Raw genomic sequence first — 21988 nt, forward strand, 5'->3', positions numbered from 1 at the left:
TTCGTTGGATCAGTTTTTCTCTGGGAAATTTGGATTTTTCGTCCAGCAAATCGGCCACAGAAAATGGAATTTACAAAAATATACACCACAATATGCCGTAATTTGCTGATGTGGCTAAATCCCTCCAGCTACCAACGATTACATCGATTCGTGCGCCCTAACAATCTCTAGAGAAACAGCTGTATTAATTCTGCATGCTTGAATTTGGTTTCGATTACATTTTCCACTGATTGCTAAATCTCGATGTTTTCTGGATCGATATATATACGCTATAAGACGTTCCTTTGTTCAGTTAGTATTATGGATCTGTAGTTGCCAAATATGAAATTCTTAATCCTCTCAGCTTATCTATGGTGAAATGATATTCTCTAGGCAGTTGCAGGTCATTCATTAGTCCCATCTGTTGTTCCGTATACATTTCACCCTCGTGGTTTGTGGTCGGTTGATTGATTGTTGGGTTTTAGGAGCATCGGCAACTAAGGCCATGTTGCTCTGTGTATATTGTCTATAAATTGCATGTGTTTTGAGGTCGATTTTCTGTTTGCTTGATGAAAACAAACCCGAGTTTCCGGGATAAAAATCCGTGCTACCCTCGGCCGAGCCCGACTTACTCAGCCACGTGAAAAAGTCCCGTAAAAATTCCTCCTGTCATCAATGAGATGCAAATTCAAGTCTTTTCCACCTGGTGTAGGGAGGATGGCGGCAATTCTACTAACTGTGCTACCTACGAGGGCATAGTTCGTGGTACTGACTGCTTAAATAACAGTAGCAGAGTTAGTATAATTGTTAGTCTCACACTGGGTGGAAGAGAATTGAGTGCGAAGCCCATCAATGAGGCAAGGAGTTTTTATGGGCCTTTTTCACAACGTGGATGAGTCAGTCGTCTCAGGCTAGATAGCACAGTTTTTTATTCTGGAAACTCGGAAGTTTTTGTCCAACAAAATAAGCAAATCGACCATAAAACGTATGCAATTTTCAGACGTATATGAAGATGAAATTTGAAAACAGGCAAGACAACCAATTCCCAAGCAGAAAAGAAAATGCAGAGTTTCATTGAGTTGTGGGGTTTTAGGAGCATCGCTGACTAGGGCCATATTGCTCCTTATATACTGTCTGTAAATTACATGGGGTCTGTTTGCTGGACTATGAACTCGAGTTTCCGGGAGAAAAACTATCCTACATTCACCTAAGACCAATCAGTCATGTTGTGAAAAAAGGCCTATTAAAACATCTCAGGTCATCAATGGGACTTGAAATCCAGTGTTGGGAGAACGACGATTCTGACAACTTTGCTACCTACGAGGGCTTTCTTTGAGTGAAACGAAAAGTTTTATTCCTTTAAGTGGGACACTTATTCCTGAAAATGTCGAACAATTTGTTTAAAATATTACAGCCATAACTGTATTCAGCCCTCACCAGATATTTCTTTTACAACTGTTGAACTTGATATAACAATGAAATTCAATTCATGTGTCCTTTCTTTTGGGAGGCAACGTGGATGGCACATTGAAATTATTATCTCTGGTGATTGAAAAATTGTAAGGCTCTGATGTTTGTCGAAAAATTTTCTAAGTGAATGCCGAAGTAATACTGCATGAATGCAACTAGGAAAAAATCATTCTTTATTGATCACTGAACAGCTTACAACGTTATTATGTCAAAGTTTCAGTTAAACTTATGTCCCTTAAAACAAGGAATTATTCAAAATTTTAAAATATCTAAAGGAAGTCATAGAAATGCATAAAGGGACGATGAGGATGCTCTCAATCAATTTATTTCTGGCTATAAGAATAGAAAGCAAAGCATGACACTATTATCGAAAATACAATTACAAATTTTTTCAAAGTACTGTACTTCATTATTATATTATTTCTCCCTGATTGGGGCTTCCACCTCGTGACGGATATTGCTACCAAGTACACAGGGTGGTTGTTATGTCTGATGTTACTGTTGGTCGAGGAACTCTTTGGCTATCCTACAGGTGTTCAGCATTACGACTTTCTGAAGTTCCTTGTAGGTGTTCGGTGGGAGACCTATTGCTGCTAGGCTGTTATGTAGGGTCTTTGGCACCATACCTGTGGTTGACACGATGATCGGGATGGTCGTTACTTGTTCCATATGCCACATCTCTTTGATCTCCTGGCTTAGGTTCTTGTACTTCCTGATTTTTTTTCCCCATGGGTTTTCTGCTCGTTGCCAGTGTTGGGTATCCCTATGTCAATCAGATAGGTAGTTTTATCCTTCTTGTCCACAAGGGTTATGTCCGGTCTGTTGTGCGGGATTATCCTATCCGTTATTATGGCGCGGTCCCAGTACAGCTTGTTGGTTGGGGTCTCTAGTACTGCCTGTGGTTCGTACTTGTCGTATGGCATACTTTCTTTGGTCAACTGGTATTTCCTCTCTAGCTTCTGATGTATTATCCTGGCTACCTGGTCATGTCTATGAGTGTACTCAGTCTGGGTGATCACCTTGCATCCTGCGGTGAGGTGTTGGATCGTTTCTGAGGCCAGGTGGCATCGTCGACATGTATCATTTCTATAGTTCCTGGTGTTGATTACCTGATCTTGGATGACGAGCATGAATCCTTCAGTCTCGGGGAAGAGCGTCCCACTCGTGAGCCATGCATTGGAAGCAATTTTATCTGCTTTATCCTGATGGAGATCATTATAGTGCCTGCCATGGAGTGTCTTCTCTACCCATCTTTCTAGCTTCGTTTGTACTTCCTGGTTGGGGGGGACTCCTCGCGTAGGTTCAGTGGGGTATACCGCTTGTCTCTCTTTCTTATGACCTAGTGGAGTGCTGCTGTGTGTTCTGGAAGTAATCCTTCAGGTTAACGATCGCTGTCTTCTGTTTCTCAATGAGGTCTATCAGGCTCCTTCCTCCTGCCTGGGCAATTGTCAGTCTCTCCACAGTAGATTTCGGGTGGTGTTGGCGGCTCTTGGTCATCATTGTCCTTGTCTTTCTCATGATATATCCTCCAGCTCGGTGTTAGTCCAATCTATGACCCCGAAGGAGTACGTTAGCACTAGGACTGCATAGGTGTTTTATGGCTTTAACTGTGTTCCCTCCGTTCAGCTTTGCTTTCGGTAGGCTTCTGAGTCTCTGATGGTATTTTTTCGGTCAGGCAGGCCTTAATTTCCTTGTGCTGTAACTGCTGAGCCTGCATTATCCCCAAGCATTTGTAGGCCTCTGCCATGGCTTCGATCTCTTAACCACTCTGCAACTGGTGGTTTCGGTTGACTACTTTTCCCTGACACAATCCGTGGGTCTTGCATTTGTCTAGACCAAATTCCATCCTAATATCATTGCTGAATTCTTTGGTGATTTGGAGGAGTTGCTGAAGGTGCTTCTCGGTTCCCGCGTAGAGCTTGATGTCATCCACGTACATCAGGTGGCTGAGGGTGTACAGTTTCTTCCTTCCTTCGAGGTTATATCCGTACTTGCTACTGTTGAGCATGGTAGATAGCAGGTTATTATTATTAGCCATATAGTGCAAGGAAGCCTGAGGCTTATGCTGCAGCAGCCAAAAAAAATTTACGAGTTACCCTGAGAAGAGAGAGAGAGAAATGATGATATCCGGCTCAGGACACTGGGTGTGCCAAGCCCATACTCACTAGATGTGAGCCCTCGGGTATTTTCCAATAAGTTTTGTAGTAAGTACAAGGTGAGGACGATATACACTGCCTGCTTAGTTTATGGACGTTTAAGCTGTATGGAAATCGTGGGTAGCATGGTATGTTATTTGTGCAGGAAGATTTTATGAAGTCACATAAGTAATAGTGCCAATTCAGTTGCTGTGCAGAAGGGAAGTGGGTGTAAAAGCTTCATTTACATGTCAACAACACTGACTTTAATCCAATTGAGCACTTTTGGGATAAATCAGAATATTGGATTTGTACGAAACCACAACACTCGCGCTCAGTAAATGTTATTAACCGCTGTGTTGATGGAGGAAATATTGCCCTCCTGTTATCAAAAATTGATTCGGGGGAAACCCACTATAAATGAGATGGAAAGTTGGCCAACTTTTCGTAAATATTGTGTCAGTAAACGGTTCGTTAAAGCGCGCAATTGTTTGCTTACTTTTGGCAATATAGTGTATATATTGTGCAGTCTTTCTCCTCTACTACACCAAACGTATTCTGGCACCCTTCGTTCTAGTGAACAGTGCAAATGAATGATGGGTACACTGAAGAAACAGCATTTAATTGCACAGCCAATGACAGTTATTAGAAACAAGCAGAATTGCAAGTGGCATAATCAGTGGATGCGATCGCAGCAATTTGTCATTGTTTTAGCCACACGTTTTGAATCTTGCAACTTCGACCGCGGCCAATATGGTGAAAAGTGACAACAAGGGTGGCATAAATGTACATACCGTTATGTGTGCAAACATCGATGGACAGGAATCAAATGTCTAAAGAAAGCAGTGAAAGGAAACACTTTGAAACATTGATGGCAAAGGTTATGTAGTGTTCAGATTGTACAGAGGATGTTCGTAAGTGCGTGAAGAGTCCACGGTGAGTGTATAGCATGGGATTTCTTGGAAGAGCTGCTGCTAAGACTGATGTCGACCTAAACATGACATAAATGAATTCTAGTCGTGTGCATACATCAGTGAACTCATTGGCGCATTGAATGCACTGATGTCCAGACAATAGTTCTTGGACTATGGAGCAACGTGTGACATTTTGTGGACAAGAGGACCATCAACAGGCTTGGACAGATCCCACATGTCTTCCTTCTATGCATGCCACACCATATCAACAGCTGCTCTACAAGTAATCACAAGGAAACTTCCCCTAGATCTGCACATCGCTTTCTGCGGCGTAACGGAATGCACCAGGAAGAACATAACAGAATTCTAGGTATAAGCAACAGACCTGACCAAGACCAGAAAGTAGAAAAGAAACGTATCTGGCAAGAAGTGAACATCCTGTGGCAATCTCGATGTCTATCATAAAGGTGTTATAACAAAGATGTTTATCGTAACTATCGACCACTTCGTCAGCTGCACCTTGAACTGGTTCACCCCCGACCTGAAGACGACATGGGTCAATGGGTCTCCTCTCTGGACATGGGCCAATTAAGGCCAAAGTACAGGAACTGGGACTCTCTAACGATAACCTTTGCATCTGCAGTGACATGGAAGATTGGAGTCACATCACGTTCAACTATTGCACAGACAACTCCTGGAGAGTGAACTACACCTGCAACCTGTCCATTCCCTAATTGCAACAAAGACAGCATCTTTGCCTTTTCTAATTTGGCAGCTCTCCCACAACCACCATAGAAAACCATCTAGCTATGGAACCAGATATATCACAATGAACTCCATAGATTGAAATCTGCAATCTGGCTAACTTCAACTTGCCATCGATTCATCTTACCACCTTCCACAGAGAGCCTCTTAGACCCCTTTGAGGATTAAACATCACCGACCTTGTTGCTTTAGCACCCATCGGTATTGCACTACCTCCGGTGGGTGCAGGATCTGTGCAAAAAGCACATACAGATGATAACAACAAAACTCACTACTCCTAACACCAAATACCAACACTTTTTCAGGCTCACTATAGAGAATTCTGTACGATCACAGAGGACAAGGTGGAGATGAGCATCTGCCTAGGAGCCACCCCGATAACGGAATACACACTCACACATGTACACCCATAGGATAGATATATTGAGAATGTATTTAAAATTGTATATAAATTAATTGTATATTTATCTTGGAATTGTACATAAACTTTGTGTGTGTAAATAAATGAAAAAAATGAATGAGTTCCTTTAGCCAAGGAAACTGCCTGTCAGTGAAATAACTCTTGATCTCCAGCATGCTGCTGCCTCAGAAGTCTATCAATTATTGCTTAGACACTTTTATTCTCTTACCCCTCCCCCACCCTTCTTTAGGGCACACCACCTACTGCAGGTTTTTCTGGTTCCAACTTGCCTTAGAGACACCTCTCTTGGTGTTCACCTTCACCTTTGATTTCCCCTTCTTCCACTGTCTCCATTTTTCTCTTCATTTGAGTCTTCCTCCTGGCTCTGCTGGGGCCATCCTTGCCAGAGGCTGGCCCTGAGTTCTTATCTGCTCCCGATCCGGCTCCTCGTGCAGTGGACGGATGCTGGGAGATGCCTTCCTTTGTGATCGCACCTCCGAGTAACTAAGAGACCAGATGAATAACATCTTATGGTACTCAACGTATTTCACGCTCATCTGACTTTTCAGAATCTTGCATCTTCACAGTGTAACTAAGCGCGATTTTGTGTGAACCATCGGCACCACCTAACAAAGACATTATGTCCACTGTAGACTCTACAGATCAGAAGATCAAGTGCAAAGGGTGCCTGTGGAATATGGTACCCACTCGTTTAAGTCACCTGAGAATTATATCATCTATCGATGCAGATTATGTTCTGTAAATTGCGTGCGTTGTCTAGTCGGTTTGCTTGTTTTTCTGGAAGAAAAATCGGAGTTCTGGGCGAGCAACTCTGCCTCGAAGCCAAAAACATCCATAGGAGTTATTCGCCATTGCAAAGTACCTCTTGTGGAGAGGACAGTAATTATAATTACTGTGCTGTACTGCGCGCGATGACATGCCTATGGAAGATGATATATTACTATATACAGTATTGTCCTCCACAGTGAGGTTTGCAGGAGGCAGGGACCTCGTGGGTAGCAAAGTTGATAGAATCGTCATCCTCCCCACAACAGTTGGTAAAGACCTGAGTTCGCGTCACGTCGATGACGCGAAGAATTTTTTATGGGTCTTTTTCACAACGTGGCTGAGTTAGCCGGTGTTTGGCGAGGATAGCATGGTTTTCCCTTCCGAAATTCTGGTTTATCACCCAGCAAACAAAATTGACCACAGAACACACACACACAGTTTACAGTCAATATACACGGAGCAATATGGCCTTAGTCGCTGATGCTCCTGAAAACCTACTATTACAACAACAGCTGGAGGCAGGGCCTTCTCAAAAGTGCAGTGGATATCATCATAGTCCTCCCATACCTTGTTGGCAAACATAAATTCGAATCCCGTCAATGACGTAGGGAATTTTTATGGGCATTCTGAACAACGTGCTTGAGTTTGTCAGCTTTAAGCAAGTACTTCATGGATTTTACTCCCATTAATCGGTTTTTCTTCAAACAAAGCAGAAAAACAACTGAAGATACACGCAGTTACAGACAAAATATATCAGTAACTCATCTAATATCGATTAACTTCGGAAAAGGTGGATGATCGCTTCGTCGTGTAGCGGAACATATGAGCCGTGACAATACCACAGTGCACACATGCTGGCAACAGTGGCTGCAGGAAGGTACGACTGCTCGTCGAATGGGTATTGGAGCACGTCGGAGGACTACAGAACAAAACGGGAAGATCGACTTACCCATCGACAGATTTACACCTCACCTATAGCCACGTTGGCTACCATCCAGTGAGCTGTGACATCAGCAGGCTGTCTTCCCATCATCCATTGAACCATTGCACACCGGTGTTGGCAGAAGGGGGCCGTCGTACTTACCGACGTGTGTCGATTGTCCCCGACTGCTGCCCATCGCCAACAGCGTCTGTAAAGGTGCCGCGCAGGGTTCACCTTGGATAGATACAGAATGGCGACAAGTGGTGCTAATTGATGACGCCCTCTTTTGGTTAGGGCCGGATGATCACCATATTCGTGTGTGGCGACGATAATATGATGAATTGAACTCAATACTGCACACCCTGCTGGTGTTACGGTGTTGGGAGCGATCAGTTTTGATAGCCATCGACGTTGGTGTTCGTTAATGGCAATCTGATTGCTCGCCGCTGTCTCCGAGATTCTGGAACCTGTCACTCTCCACTCACTTACTCGGATTCCTGGTGCCATTTTTAAGCAAGACAACCCCCGCACACATACCGCAGGCGTTTCCTCTGTCGTCGGACATCTCCTCCCAGAACTTGTGAGCCATGATCGGATGCCATCTACACAGCCACCCGCAGCCATCATAAACCACCGAATGTTCTGCAGGACTAGGTGCAAAAGGCTTGGTGGGAAATACCAGTATTCAACACCTATATGATTCAATCTCGAGACGCTTATATTAATATATCCGCAACTGTTGTGGATTCTTACTGAGTTCAGGTGCAGCGCACCATACGAGACGCCACTTCTTACTCATTTCCAGCGGGTTCAAAATATATATTTTTCTTAGAATGCATTTTGCTCCTCGATTTTTTTTTTGCACCGGAGGCCACTTGAATATTTAACCACTTCTCCAGAGTACATTCTGTGCTCTCATTGGCAATATTAGTCGTGAAGTGGTTGACCTCGTTGGTAGCACAGTTGGTGGAAAAGACCTGAGTTCGAATGCCTTCAATGAGGGGAGGAATTTTTATGATTTTTTTTTTTTTTTTTTTTCCCACAAACGTGGCTGAGTAAGTTGATTTCAGGAGAGAGAAGCCGGGTTTTTTGGTTTTTTTTTTTTTTTTTTTATTATTATTATTATTCCGGAAACTCGGGTTTTTCGTCCAGAAAACAGAAAATCGACCTAAGAACACCCACCTACAGGGAGCAACATGGCCTTAGTCGCCGATGCCCCTAAAACGCAACACCAACCATCGTGAACTGTTGCTGGACAGAAGAACTGTATCTGGCACTAGTTCAATCAGCGGACCTGTTACATCGGACAGAGTCATTCTCGAACTACGCATGTTGAGTAGTACATATGGGTTGATTTTTTTTTGTCTTCGAGTTGTTATCGCTCATTTTGCTTAGTATCGTGTCTGTTTTTTCGCTACACATGGACGAATACATAGCGACTTGGTAAGTTCTTAGTATACGCCATTTGAAGGAATTACTTTTGCGAAGGAAATAATGCTGGAGAATTTAAAGTGAGTTGCTTCTATTGATCTTCCCGTGATAGACGTATTTCCGAAGCTTTCGTAGGAGCAGGCAGTAGCTCAGTAGCCTACTGCCCTACCTAGGAAATGCATTGATTGTGGAGACACTTCATGAGTTGCTGTGGTATTGCACTATGCGCTTCGAATAATATTGGGAAACAGCAATAGACCTATCGCTGTGAGGTGGTGCTTTTTATTTGAGGTGTGTAGTGCAGCACCAAATCAACTGATAATTGATCAGATGTCAAATACAAGTCCAGTACATCTTGAATTTGAGAATTTTTTTTTTTTTATAAATTAAAGGACTTGCTCTTCCCAAGTTACTGCAAATAATGAACAATACGAATTATAGCACTCTAAGACATATTACATCCTTTACCCTTAATTTAGGAATGAATGGGCACCCAATCATTATAAATATTGGAATAAAAGGGATGCAATACAAATTTAAATTTGAAATGGCAAAAGATAAGTGGCAAAGTTCAGAACAGGGTGTGCACTCCAGCATAACATAACATAACCTTTTTTTCACTAGCCAAAAATGAAAGTATATTAAAAAACCCACACTTGTTTTGCCCTGTTCTAAAGTTTTACCGGTTACAGACTTCATTAATTGCTTGAATCCATCCTGAATTAGTGGCATATACTAACCGAACCTTTTTTCATTAGCAAAAATGAAAGTTTGTTAAAAAAAACCAACAAAAAAATAACCCACACAATTAAAAAAACATTGATAGTCTGGAGTGTACCCTGTTCTGAATTTAGCCAGATAAGTAATTTAAAATGCATCGCCTAGCCAAAAGTTAATGTCAACTTTTCAGTGTGACATACCAGGCCTCAAACAACAGCATCAAAAAGTCATGTTTGACTTCAGGCTGGGTGATGGATTTCAAATTACTTGACTTGTATTTTGGCCTCTTGATTTAAATCTGTATTGCATTCAGCTATTTATAATGATAGGATGCTTGTTTGTCCTTAAATTTAATAAGGGTAAAGGATGTGGCATGTCTTAGAGCACTAAAATTCATATTTTTTAAGTTTTTAAATTGAGTGTTGATTTTTAGCAGTACCTTGAGAAAAATAAAAATGCAATTCCTTTAATTTATACAAAAAATACCATGGCGACCATATTGGAATTCATGTGCCTTTGCAATATTACATTATGCCTTTTGTAGCAAAATTGGTTTGTTCACATCTATTTACAAACTGAGGCCATTGCTCTAACTGTACAATAGACATATCGGCAAAAAAAATGAAAAAAGTATAAAGTAGATCATCTTGTGCTATTATCAGGGGCAAAGAATATTAATATACTATGCTGTTTATTGTGTAATAAGATCCAACTCTATCTTTCTTAGTGGTGTCAATTCAATCTGAAGTAGATTGTAGTTTGTTCAGAGCAGAATGAGATCCAATTTAAAGTGATGAAAACTAGGATCAAAGAAATTCTGAAGCTGGGAAAAAAAAAAAAACACCTTGAAAAAGAAAAATTGAGACATTGCTAGAGCCCACTATAAAAGCCAGGATGTTGCAATTTTCATCTCCCTGGCTTTTTCAGGTCACCCATTTATTATCCACATTAATATAGCTTCATACTACCAGAGTGCATAAATGGTTCTGAAATTTTGTTTTTGCTTCACATAAAATTATTAATTTGTTAACTGAGCAACACAGAAATCTAAATCCACATATAATTATAATGTTTTATAATAAGAAAAGCTAACTGTAGGATCAAAACACATTTTACTTAAAAAAAAAAAAAAAAAAAACAGATAATCCTATTCATAATGATTAGCCTTGTTTTTTTTTGCTAGATCCTGTTTTATTTGGTAGCATTTTTTTTATGACAAGGTTACAAAATTGCAAGCAACTCAATTTGTAATTATTTACTACTTGCAGAATTCTTTCAGTTTTGTTCTTTTGTACAGTGTATGTTCAAATAAAATATTTCCACATTGGCATGATGTGAAGGGAAAAAAAATTATTGGCACAGCTTCACTATTTTGAGTGTGTGGTAAAGCATTAGCATTGGCACATGATGCAAAAAAGCAAGCTTATATAGCATCAGCCAAAAAAAAAAACCAAAAAAAAGAACCACACACACCCTTCTCATTTCACCCATACACTGGCTACAAATGTTTGTCTAGTTCTGCCTTGAATCCTTTAGTATATTCATGAAAATACAAAGTTCTCTGGGGAGACTTTTAGCAACCATTACCATGTGATTTTGACCTCTGTGTCTAGAGGCTGGAGCTACCATTTCTCCATACTATGTGAGAAAGATTTTGGTATAATTACTATTCACTGTTGAAAGTTGAAACTTTCTTTTTTTTTATATGAGAAACTTTTATGGGCAGTTCACACTTTGATTCTGCAATTAGACAGAAAAATAAATTAATAAAAATGAACTTTTAAAAAAATGGAAATAGAAAGTAGCATACTACTGATCCTCCAGTATCAATCCACTCCACCTACCTCCCTCCCTGCAGGCACCTCCGTAGCCCGGTGGGCAGGAGCAGCAGTGTGTAACACACGCTTCTTGATTAGACCGGGGTTCGAGTCCATGACCACCAAATATGGAGGATGCGGAAAGGTCAGGGAATGACCACTGCATATCCCCGGAGCAATATGGCCTTAGTTGCTAATGCTCCTAAAATCCAAATAACAAACAAACAAACATCCCTCCCTGCTATGCCAATTTTTGCATGTTAATAAAAGCGACTTCACCCATTAACCCATAAACAATCATGCAAAGAATTATTACTCTTTTAGGCATAAGGGTCTAAGTGACTCCACATGCACGAAGGTACTTACCCTTGATGCCACCTTTTTAATCTAATTTGAATGCCAATGTGAAAAATCATTTTTTTTATATATATAAAATGTATATTTTTAATTATTTTTTTGGAAATAAAAGTAAATCCCATCTTCTGCACTTTAGACCTGTTTGTGAGTGAAATGTAAATTGAAAAACTAGTTCAGAACAATTTAGCCAGTCAATAACATAGGTGTCTCAGAAAGTGTAACAGTTGAAGCTGCTGCATATACTTCAACCAATAGACACCAGCCAGATGCCTCAATGTCATAAAGCTAGAGAGTGTAAATATTGGCGGTACTGTCATCTATCATAAAGCCAGTGCACTAATTTTACCTTATTGATAACAAGATACACACCAGGTAACCGTTAACAGTGTATCTGAGAGCAGAATGAACAGAGTTGTGAAAAATCCATGAGTAAAATAAATCATTAAAATGGGTTTAAACATTAAAATCATATGTAAAAAAAAGAAATGTACAGCAAGTTTAGTTACTGGTAGAAGAAATAATAAAAAAAAAAAGAAAAACACAAAGTTTTAAAAAAATTAAACAAATTAATAAAATAAAAATAAACCACAAAGTTCATATGAGAGCTAATCACTTTGACGTCAAAGGTATGATGCATGCTTGAAGACTGAGTTCATCAGAGATTGAGAATTGTCAAATAGTTAATGAGAGAGTCATTTGCTGATCTAGTAATTCTATTTAGTAATTCTTGGACTAAACATCATAAAGTCTGTATTGGCAGAGGCAAGGCGAAACAGTGTGAGATTTTGCCTAGGATATTTCTTGCTTCGTAGGCTCCAGTGATTACTTTGGCAAGAAGGGTGATATCAGCAATAATTCTTCTAGTGCTAAGAGGTGTCAGGTGAAAGTCATCTTGGACTAACCGCACAGTGATTCATAGTATACTGAATGATAAAATAGGGGGGTTATGGAACATGAGATAGCAGACAAAATTTTTTTGGACTGCTTCTATTTTGTTAAGTAAACTCTTGGTGTGAGGATTCCAGATGGGTGAACCGAATTCAAGGATTGGCAATACAGTGGTTTTATATAAGGTAACAGCATATCTGTAGTTTTTGAACTTATATAGTTATTCCTTTTGATAAATCCTAGTGTTTTCAATGCTTTGAATTTTAAGGACATGTCAAATTTAGCACTACTAAAGAAGAGTACCCCCAATCTGTTGACTTGGTCACACACTTTCAGGAAGAGAGCTTTACACTTTGAGGAGTCAGCAGACAAACCGACTTGTCTAGCCATAGAGAATTTATTGAGGACACATTGAAGCTGCCGAGAATTGGTTATCTCTTTCACAGCCAAATAGATCTTGGGGTTATCTGCATAGAGAGCAACTTGAATACCTGAGGTGTTGATGAAAGAAGGAAGATCATTAATGAAAGCCAAGAAAATACAGAGAACCAAGGTGGGCACCTTGAGGTACTCCACTTAGTGGTATTAAAGTGTCCGAGTTCACTTGGTTGTGATAACGTTCAGGGAATCTTGCATAATATAGTTCAATGACTATATCGAACAATATAGTCATTGAGAACAATGACTTACAAATACCATATAGTTTAAGTTTTTCAATTACAGTAGTTGTTTGTGAGGGACTTGATCTAATGCCTTAAAGATGTCTGCGCAAACAGCATCAACTTGAACATGATTATCAAGGGCTTCAGAGGTATATTGCCAGAAAGGAAGCAAATCGGTGATATCACAAACTTTCTACAGCAGAAACCACGTTGATTTTGATCAGTGAAACTTGAATTTGTCTCAAAAATTCAAAGAGATGTTTGTGTACTATTGTGTCAGAGAGTTAGCAAGGCTGTATTACAAGGATATGGGTTTGTAATCAGATAGAGCACATTTCTCACCTTTTTTTTGAATACTGGAAGTACATTAACCAGTATAAAATGCTTTTGATACTTATTGCCTGAGAGATAAGTTGAAAATACAAAGAATGATCAGGTTTAAGAGTGGTGACATAGTCTTTTTACAAAATAAGGCTGGTATGTTCAATACTTCAATAGTTGTATGCAAGAGATGCCACTAAACATGTGTATATAATAGGCTTAACGTGAACCTGCACATTTTCCTCTTAGTACAATTACTAATAGAGATTTCTGGAATTTTCAATGGAGAAATAAAAAAAAACACTTGATATAAGTACTGAAGGGTTTTTATTTTGTGGACTGAGTAGGTGAAGAACACAACAATACTGAAATTATGCTGGACACCTATAACTTCATAGCCCTAGCTCAGGGCTAATAGAGTTAGAGCTGTAAAGCATCAAGCTACAGAAGGTATATAACTATTACACAAGTAGTGTAAATGCACCATAGGGTTTTGTGTATGGTATGTGCCTTGTGTATACAATAAACAGTTCTTCTTATAACACTATGATGCTTTTATTTGAAAACTTTGGTTTCCCACTACCTAGTGTATCACTGTATACAGAGTGATGCATTTGCACAATTGGTATGACCATTATATGATTCTACCTTAAAGTAACACAAGTACATAAAATTGAATGAAAGAATTTCATGTAGCCACTGGCAGAGGTGAAAGAGATTCTTGCACTGCTTCTATTGGAATGAGCAGAAGCCTGAAAAACAAGATGCAGGATATTTCAGAGACTGCTGGGAGTCATTGCGGTACAAGTAAACACATGGGTTGTGTTAGGGTAGCTAAGAATAGAAATAGGTGCATGTATACTTGCGTGTATACCAATGCCAGGAGTTTAGTAAATAAATTTGATGAATTTGAGGTATTGCTCAAAACATCAAAGGCAGATATTGTTGGGATATCAGAGACGTGGTGTCACACAGATATAAGGAATGCGGAACTGGAATTTGGGGAGTACAACGTCTACAGATAGGATAGACAGGAAGGGAGGAGGGGTTATGCTATTAGTTAAGAAATACATAAAATCCAAAGAAGTGAAGCCAGTGGACATCGCTGGACAGTGCAGTGTCGAGTCAGTTTGGTGTGACATAAGCATTGGGAGATCAAAATTGAGAGTAGGAGTGTGCTATAGGCCTAATGACTCTGATGAGTATAATAAGAAACTGTACAGGGAAATAGAGTGGGCCAGTAAATCAGTTTATTGGTTGATTGGATGAATTTCCCAGATATTGACTGGAATTTGGGGGCTGGTCACTCACACACTAGCAAGGTTTTTGTGGATTTATTGGATGATTGTTTTCTACATCAGCATGTTCGGGAGGCAACTAGAGGGAGGAATACTCTTGATTTGATTATCAGCAGTGATTCTTCATGCATTAAGAATCTGCAGATAAATGAACCACTAGGTGGCAGTGATCACAGTGTGCTGAAGTGGGATTTACTCAAAGAGGTAACTACCACTAGGGGTAAAGGGAAGAATTATTGCTTTCGTAAAGGCGACTACGATGGACTGAGACAGTATTTAAATTCTATACAGTGGGACCAACTGATGATGTTACCAACAGCAAATGCAAAATGGGAAGCATTCAAAGAACTTATCTTGGAAGCTACTAGGCTTTACATACCAACTAAGAAATATTGTTCAAGGTTTAGGCCTAAATGGATGTCAGATGAACTGATGAGGCATATGGCAGAGAAGAAACATGCATGGGATACATACAAATTAAGACATGACACAGAAGCCTATGATAGATACAAGTTGATCTGTAACCAAGTTACAAAGGAGGTTAGGCAGGCGAAGGCAGATTACGAGAAATCTTTGGCAAGGGATGCAAAGAAAAACAGCAAAGAGTTCGTTACTTATGTAAACTCTAGAAGGAAGGGGATGAATCAGATTGGTCCACTTGATATCGATAGGTCAGCTGTTGATGATCCTGCTCGGGTAGCTGAGCAGGATCATCAACAGCTGACCTGGGGGATGGTTGTGCAGGCAGATATGAAGTTCTCTGAGCAGTGCAGATGGGCTGCAAGAGTAGCTCATGGTGTATTGTCAATGATATATAGGAATTTTTCTAGTATGGATAAGGAGGTGATTATTCCCTTGTATAAGGCAATGGTCAGGCCACACCTAGAGTACTGTATACAGGTCTGGAGGCCCCATTTCAAGAAGGATGTAGAGCTGCTGGAACGAGTACAGAGAAGGGCAGCAAGATTAGTGAATGGAACAAAGGGGTGCTCTTACGAAGAAAGGCTTAAGTTTTGCAAATTACAGTGTCTGGAGACTAGGCACCAGTGAGGTGATCTGATAGAGGTGTATAAAGCCTTGAATGGTTTGAGCATGCTCAATGCTGATGGGATTCTTCCTCTCGCTCAGAATAATTACCTGAGAGGGCATAAATTCAAATTGAAGAAAGACAGATGTAGGATAGACGTGCGGAAATTTGCCTTTAGCCAGCGGGTGGTTGGTTGGTGGAACAGACTTCCATCCCTTGTCGTGGAAGTTGATAGCCTAAATAAGTTTAAGGCTCAGCTGGACAGATATTTTGAATGAACTGAGGGGTGAAGTGGAAGTGGTTTCTTTTTTTTTTTTTCTTTTTTTTTTGGCTGATGCTGCATAAGCTTGCTTTCTTGCATCAAATGCCTCTACTAATGCTAATGCTAATGTAAGAAATTCCAAATGGATTTCAAACCATTATAGTAGAGAAATGATGTTATTTTTCAAATGTATCCTTGTATTTTTCAGTGTATCCTTGTTTCACAGTAAAGCTCATTTAATTCATAACTAACATTTGTAATATGAAATGAAATTTTATAGCGTAGACTGTGTACATCAATTTCATATCTTCTCTTTATTTTTATTCTTTTCAGATTTGCCAGAAGGAATTAATTTAAGAAAAAAAAATTAAAGCTATTAACTGCAGTTAACCATATTGATTTGCATCATTAATGATTTGTTCACAAAGGAACAGGCTAAAAAATTTCTGCTAATGAAACTAATGATTAGGCTTGAGATGTTTTGCAAGTTGAAAGTCATATCCAGTGAAGAATAGTAGTATCAGAAGATTCACTGCAGCAGCTTATAAGTAAGCTGAATTCCATTATGCAGAAAGGAATTATTGTAAGAACAAATTAAAGAAAAACATTCTAAATGGATAATTTTATGAAAACTGATACAAAGGTTCACAAGGCATTTTCACAATCAAGAAATCTAAGAACACTCCAGATCAGAAAAAAATCACTCTCTCTCAGAAAAAGTGACCAGGCATTTTTGAAATCTGATAATCTGAATAAAAATTTATCATTTCAAAAAGAAGAAAAACTCTTCTGTTGTGAAATATGTGGTAAAGCATTTTCCAAAAGAAGGAATCTAAAGGCACACATTTCAATTCACACTCCAGTGAAACCCTTTATTTGTGAAGTATGCAGCAAGGCATTTTTATGGTCATACCAACTAAAAAGACATTCACGAGTTCACACTCAAGAGAAACCCTTCTCTTGTGAAATATGCAACAAGGCATTTTCTGAATCAAAGAATCTAAAAACACATTTAAGAGTTCATACTAGAGAGAAACCCTTCTCTTGTGAAACATGTGCCAAGGTTTTCATCAGTTTATCAAATCTTAAATCACATTTAATTGTTCATACCCACGAAAAACCTTTCTCCTGTGAAGTATGTGGAAAAGCATTTTCCCAGTCAGTGAATTTAAAACGACATTTAAGTGTTCACACTGAAGAGAAACCATTCTCTTGCAAAATATGTGCCAAAGCATTTTCCCATTCAGTTAACCTAAAAACACATTTAAGAGTTCACACTCGGGAGAAACCCTTCTTTTGTAAAGTATGTGGCAAGGCATTTTCCCAATCTGTGAATCTAAAAAGACACTTAATTGTTCACACTGAAGAGAAACCATTCTCTTGCAAAGTATGTGACAAATCATTTTCCCTTTCACTTAACCTAAAATCACATTTAAGGGTTCACACTCAGGAGAAACCCTTCCTTTGTGAAATATGTGGCAAGACATTTTCACACTCATGTCAACTAAAACGTCATGTCAGAATACACACTTACAAGGAACCTACTAGTGAAATAAGTGGTTTTCAAGTGAAAGAATCGAATAGGACATTTCAGAGTTCATATTCAGATGCTCTTCTCTTGTGAGATATATGATGGAATATTTTCTCAGTGAAGTAATCCAAATGATTTTTCAATTCACGCTCAAGAGAAACTTTTGCCATGCACAGAATATGGAAAGGCATTTACACAATCAGGTAAAGTGACCAAAGGATACAAAAGCACATTTTATAGTTTGCAGATAGTTGATCTATTGTATGAAACATGTGATGAAGTATTTTTCCAAATAGAAAATCATAAAAGACTCTTTATGTATTATGTGCTAAGAAGATTTCATTGAATCCAGAAAAAATATTTGGAAAGCATTTACAAAAGTACACAAACTTACTGAGACATTGTTGTCTTCTATTTCAGTAAGCACCTACTAAATGTGCACATAATTTTTATTTTTGAAAAATTCAGTAGAAATGAAATACAATAGACTTTCAGAATAACAGCACCTTTGGGGATTCACAATGCCGTTACTTAGATTTTTCCATTATCTAGAAAGTTTTATTTTTAATATATTTAATGCAGAAATTATGAGGCTAAATAAGAAATGGAGAGATTAAGAATGCAATTTTATTAACTGCATTTAAAAACATGAACACGTTGACGAACCAATGTTATATTTTAAATTAATACACTCCTACTTATGCCCATTCTATTTTCTACTATTATATCAAGTTTGTCACTAAGCTTTAATGTTCTAAAAAATGAATAGCAAATGCTTAGAAAACAGTACTCACCTTGTATAAATCTGCAATAATTTTTTTTTTGGTAGATGGTGGTTAAATTTAGGTTGGAAGAAGCATTAAAAAGAACTGAGGCGGGGAATGGGGTGAAAATATTTTAAAAAGATTTTAAAATGAGCGCAAGGAAGTAGAAATGCAGATCTCCAATCCTTGGTTGTCATAAAGAGGTTAAAAGACGTAAATGAAAAAAAAAAAGAAGACTGGTCTCTCTTTTTTTCTCTCTCTGTTTTTTTTCATTCTCTCTTTTTTTCATTTACGTCTCTTTTTTTCTCTCTTTTTTTTCATTTACGTCTTTTAACCTCTTTATGACAACCAAGGATTGGAGATCTGCATTTCTACTTCCTTGCGCTCATTTTAAAATCTGTTTAAAATATTTTCACCTCATTCCCCGCCTTAGTTCTTTTTAATGCTTCTTCCAACCTAAATTGAACCACTATCTACCAAAAAAAAATGTATTGCAGATTTATACAAGGTGAGTACCATTTTCTAAGCATTTGCTATTCATTTTTTAGTCAGATTTATCATGGTATTATAAGGTTACTATAATTTCACTATTGTCAAGCTTTAATGTTCTTAATTATTGTTCTTTTCTTCTCTGAATGAGGTTTATTAACTTTAGGATCTGTAGTGAGTGGTTTTTAATTTAAAATAAATGTAAAACAGCGGTATAATCCATGGTATCAGTACAGAATTCACTTTCAAAATGGCAAATTTAACAAACAAAATAATCACGTGACCTGCTGTTTTCTTTTATTTGGCACTGCAAGACAGCTGTGCTGTATGTAAACATCTGCTATCGATGTGCTGTTATCTCGAATGTTCCGTTATTTGGGGTGCCGTTATTTCGACAGTCTACTGTATAATGAATTTATTTGCCTAAGCCTATCAGGAATCACAAGGACTCACTGATTGACAAAATCCAAAGGATGCAACATTTCAGTAACCTTTATTTTAGGAAGGACACATCTGTTAGAAAGGGTGCAGAGAAGAGCAACAAGATTAGTTGGGACACAAAAGGATATTCCTAATTCCTACTAAGAAAGATTTAAGTTCTGTAAATTGCACCACCAGGAAACCAGATATCTGTACAGAGACCTAATCAAAGTGTTTAAAGCTTTAAAAGGGTTGCAGGAAAACTAAATGCTGATGGCATCTTTACTGTTTCCTGTACTGATACACACAAAGAAACATAAATTGAGAAAGAATGGTTTGCAGAAAAGATATGCCTGCAAAGTATATTCATCCCGGGAGTAATTGATTGTTGGGATAATGTCTATCAAGTTTGTGGTGGTAGGAAGTATGAATGCATTTAAAGAGGGATTTTCATAAAATATTTGAAGAGATGTGCAAATGAAGTGGGCTCAAGCCCAGGCCTATAGCATGGTTTAAGAGTTATTGAAATGTTGCACAGTGTATAATTTGGATTTTGCCATTTACTGGAGTATCATGGTTCCTGATGAGTAGACCCTGGCAGATGAATTCTTTATGTGCATATTTCATTATTATTTGATTTTTAAAAACAAAAAAATAATAAAATATGAAAAATAAAATTAAGAGATAATAATTTGCATAGTTAGAAAGTGATAGCTACAATGGAGATCAAAATGTCTCAGTATAGCTTAAATACTTTGGCAAGTGCCTTCCATATATTCTTTCTGATTCAAGTGCAATATACACACATTTTATTTCTCCATAATTCTTGCTTCATGTGTGTATTCCATTATAAAATATTTTTAAGACTGTATTCCAGAGAAAACATTGTTATTTTGAAAATATGGCAATGAATTCCATAGGTAGAGTTTAAAGAAAAAAGATTAGTGCTGAGGGGAACTTTTCTCTTGTGAACAATTATTTTTGTCAATTATTGTCAATTATTTTTAGAATCAGCTTATTTGAAAAATAAAATTAAAACATTATGCACACATAATGAGATCATCTTTCTTTGTGAACTATGTGATATTTTTATGAACGGGTAGTATATATGAAAAAAAAAAGAAAAATGTTGAATATTTCGTACTAACAGAAAGGAGACATTGTGCAAACCATTAGAAAAAACCTTTTAAAAAATTTTTGCCTGATATATTTTTAAGCGTAATAAATATATTCTGCTTTAATCTGAACTACTAGATTACAGAAATATATAGTGGAGTACAGTGTTACCTTAATACTCAATATGCAAACTTCTGACAACTTTTAAGAAGTTATGAAATCATTAAAACAATTGAATTTTTTTTCTTTTTATATATATGAGAGATTTGTAAGTATTAGTTGCTATTTTTATTAGCTTCAGTGCAGTGTTATTTTTAATTCCATCTTAACTGTTCCCTGGATTAATAATCGATATATTCACAATGTCTAAATGTATTTTACATATCATCATGTCTGTCCGTCCATCCACACATAACAACTTGACTCCCATTGGATGGATCTTCATGAAATTTTATATTTGAGCCATTTAAAAAGACAAAGTTTTTGTCTTTTTTAAATGATAAAATTGGACCAATAGAAATTTGGCAATTATTTTTTATTTTTTTCTTCAATACTGGGAATTCAACTGAACTCCCAATGGATAGATTTTATGAAATTTTATATTTGGGCCCTTTTCTTTGCCAAAGATTTCTCATAATCTGCCTTTGCCTGCCTAATCTTCTTTGTGACTTGGTTACAGAGCAGCTTATATCTATCATAGGCTTCCATGTCACCCATTAATTTATATGTATCCCATGCATTTTTATTCTCTGCCATATGTCTCATTAGTTCATCTGACATCCATTTAGGCCTAAACCTTGAACAATATTTCTTAGTTGGTATGTAAAGCCTAGTAGTTTCCAAGATAAGTTCTTTGAATGCTTCCCATTTTGAATTTGCTGTTGGTAACATCATCAGTTGGTCCCACTGTGTAGAATTTAAATACTGTCTCAGACCATTGTAGTTGCCTTTATGAAAGCAAAAACTCTTCCCTTTACCCCTGATGGTAGTTACCTCTTTGAGTAAATCCCACTTCAGCACACTGTGATCACTGCCACCTAGTGGTTCCTTTATCTGCAGATTCTTAATGCATGAAGAATCACTACTGATAATCAGATCAAGAGTATTACTCCCTCTAGTTGCCTCCCGAACATGCTGATGTAGAAAACAATCATCCAATAAATCCACAAAAGTCTTGCTAGTGTGTGAGTGACCAACCCACAAATTCCAGTCAATATCTGGGAAATTAAAATCCCCCGTTATAAGACTCTCTGATTTACTGGCCCACTCTATTTCCCTGTACAGTTTCTTATTATACTCATAAGAGTCATTAGGCCTATAGCACACTCTTACTCTCAATTTTGATCTCCCAATACTTATGTCACACCAAATTGACTCGACACTGCACTGTCCAGCAATGTCGACTGGCTTCACTTCCTTGGATTTTATGTGTTTCTTAACTAATAGCATAACCCCTCCTCCCTTCCTATCCTGTCTGTCCTTTCTGTACACATTGTACTCCCCAAATTCCA

General features: G+C 38.1%; 1 protein-coding gene across 1 annotated transcript; it reads left to right on the forward strand.

Moving 5' to 3' along the window:
• The first annotated feature begins 16537 nt into the window (after positions 1–16537).
• LOC150075547 (uncharacterized) lies at positions 16538–18113 on the forward strand. The gene has a single exon (XM_090388778.1). The coding sequence runs from the start codon at positions 16771–16773 to the stop codon at positions 17779–17781; it is 1011 nt and encodes a 336-aa protein (XP_090244904.1). The 5' UTR covers positions 16538–16770; the 3' UTR covers positions 17782–18113.
• The last annotated feature ends 3875 nt before the right edge of the window (positions 18114–21988 follow it).

The sequence above is a fragment of the Mastigoproctus giganteus genome, chromosome 14, assembly GCF_048544385.1.
Source record: "Mastigoproctus giganteus isolate SK-2022 chromosome 14, ASM4854438v1, whole genome shotgun sequence".
NCBI classification, from domain to species: Eukaryota; Metazoa; Arthropoda; class Arachnida; order Uropygi; family Thelyphonidae; genus Mastigoproctus; species Mastigoproctus giganteus.